The following is a 1,956-nucleotide window of genomic DNA, read 5'->3' on the forward strand; positions in this document are numbered from 1 at the left end:
CGGTCAACTCGTTTTTAACTGAATTTAAATGTGAAGAATAAAGTCACCATGCGAATCTGGCAGTTTTTCGGAGGTTAGTGGAGGACCTAATTCACACAGTACACTTACTTAATGCGCTATTATGTAGTATTAGTTTCATTTAATCGACAAGAAATAACAACATTTGTGGCTGACGGCGAGAATCCAGTTGCTTGATAAGCAAGTGCATCATTCTCTGGATGATGGCAATGAGCGTCAGCCAGTGATGTCGTGGTCACTGAAAGCTGATTGGTGGAGAGACGAGTCCGGGAGAGGAGAACATTGCAAGACGGGGCAGTTAGGAAGGGTACTCAGCAGTACAAATACGTTGCCTTTCCTTCCCTTCTCATCACCCTCCCTTACTTCACACTTCCCTCCCTTCTTCCCTCCACACCTCCCTTACTTTACTATACTCTACTACTTATATTTTACATATACTTTATTTATTTCTTGATTGATTAATCTTTTTTTTTTCTTTACTTATCCACAGGATTTGACATGCGAAAGAGAAAATATGACCCGGCATACATAAAGTATGGTTTTATTGCAATCGAACAGGGAGGAGAAGCTCTTCCGCAGTGTGTGGTCTGTATGAAGTCCCTTTCCAATGGGGCCATGAAACCCAGCCTGCTCAAACGTCATCTTGAGACTAATCACGCGGACAAGAAGGACCGAGATCAGAGCGGCAGTGCATGGACAAGACTGGCCAGATCTACCAGAAGGGAGCAGGAATTGTGAAAGCATCCTATGAAGTCGCTCTCCTGGTGGCTAAAAACATGAAAGCGCATACCATTGCAGAGTGTCTCATCATGCCAGCGGCAAAGATCTTGGTTAGCCACGTGATTTGAGAGGAGGCGGTGGCGAAGTTGGAGAGTGTTGTACAACGCCGTATCGAGGAGATGTCGGTCGACATTGCCGACCAAGTGGTTGAGGGAGTGAAATCCTCAAAGTAGGGGTTTGCCATTCAACTCAATGAATTGACGGACGTCACCAACTGCTCTCAACTACTTGTCTACGCCCGCTTCACGCAGAGTAATGCTGCGAAGACTGAGTTACTGCTGAGCCAGGATCTGTCCAGTACAACAACAGGAAAGGATATTTTCAACGTTTTGGACAATTTCTTCAAGCAGAATGAACTGGACTGGGGAAAGTTGGTTGGATGCACGACAGATGGGGCTTCATCGATGCTCAGTCGAAAGTCCACTGTTTCATACACAGATTCGTCCTCTGTGCTAAGGTGCTCCCTCCGAAGTTATCATGATGCTTGAACCAAGTTATCAAAATCGTTAATTTCGTCAAAACATCCGCCCTGAATACTCGACTGTTCAAGCTCCTCTGTGAGGATTTTGGCTCTGACCACATCTGTCTCCTCTACTACACAGAGAGGTGTGCTGGCTCTCCCTGGGTAATACGACGAGGCGTCTTTTTGAACTGAGAGATGTACTCCTCGTATTCTTCAAGGAGAAGGAACACGATTTTCAGAAAGATCTGAAGGACGAGGAGTTTATCTCAAGGTTGGCCTGCCTGTCAGATATTTTTGGAGCCCTCAACCACTTAAACTTGTCGTTCCAAGGCCCCGACTGCACTGTCACAGAGTTCATCTCGAAGCTGGGAGCGTTTGTCCGGAAGCTGGATCTGTGGATGAAGCACGTGGAGAGCAAATGATACGGAATGTTCGAACTCCTGACTACCCTTAAGAGGGAGCCCACTGGTGAATTTGCCCAAGAAATCGTCCATCACCTCTCACTGCTCAAGACTGAATTGAAGCATTACTTCCCGGATGTGACATGTTGTGCCTACGTCGCCAATCCATTCTCCGTTGATCCAGCCGATCTGCCTGTTGGGACAGGGGAACTCATAGATATCCAGGCTGAAGAGACAGCAAAGACGAAGCACAAAGAATGCTCTCCTTTAAACTTTTGGGTGAGCATGGCCTCT

General features: G+C 46.6%; 1 protein-coding gene across 1 annotated transcript; it reads left to right on the forward strand.

The window, feature by feature from the left end:
• Window positions 1-794: 794 nt before the first annotated feature.
• On the forward strand, window positions 795-1,683 carry LOC137618338 (zinc finger BED domain-containing protein 5-like). Its single transcript, XM_068348506.1, has 3 exons — window positions 795-848; window positions 1,050-1,255; window positions 1,401-1,683. The coding sequence occupies exons 1-3, from the start codon at window positions 795-797 to the stop codon at window positions 1,681-1,683; spliced, it is 543 nt and encodes a 180-aa protein (XP_068204607.1).
• Window positions 1,684-1,956: the final 273 nt, after the last annotated feature.

The sequence above is a fragment of the Palaemon carinicauda genome, chromosome 24 (genome assembly GCF_036898095.1).
Source record: "Palaemon carinicauda isolate YSFRI2023 chromosome 24, ASM3689809v2, whole genome shotgun sequence".
NCBI lineage: Eukaryota > Metazoa > Arthropoda > Malacostraca > Decapoda > Palaemonidae > Palaemon > Palaemon carinicauda.

Excerpts from the sequence above, each read along its gene's own strand:
- LOC137618338 (XM_068348506.1), top strand. The coding sequence starts at position 795 with ATGAAAGCGCATACCATTGCAGAGTGTCTCATCATGCCAGCGGCAAAG. Across the intron at positions 849-1,049 it reads TGCCAGCGGCAAAGATCTTG|AGTAATGCTGCGAAGACTGA; the intron begins GTTAGCCACGTG and ends CGCTTCACGCAG. Across the intron at positions 1,256-1,400 it reads GATTCGTCCTCTGTGCTAAG|AGAGGTGTGCTGGCTCTCCC; the intron begins GTGCTCCCTCCG and ends TCTACTACACAG.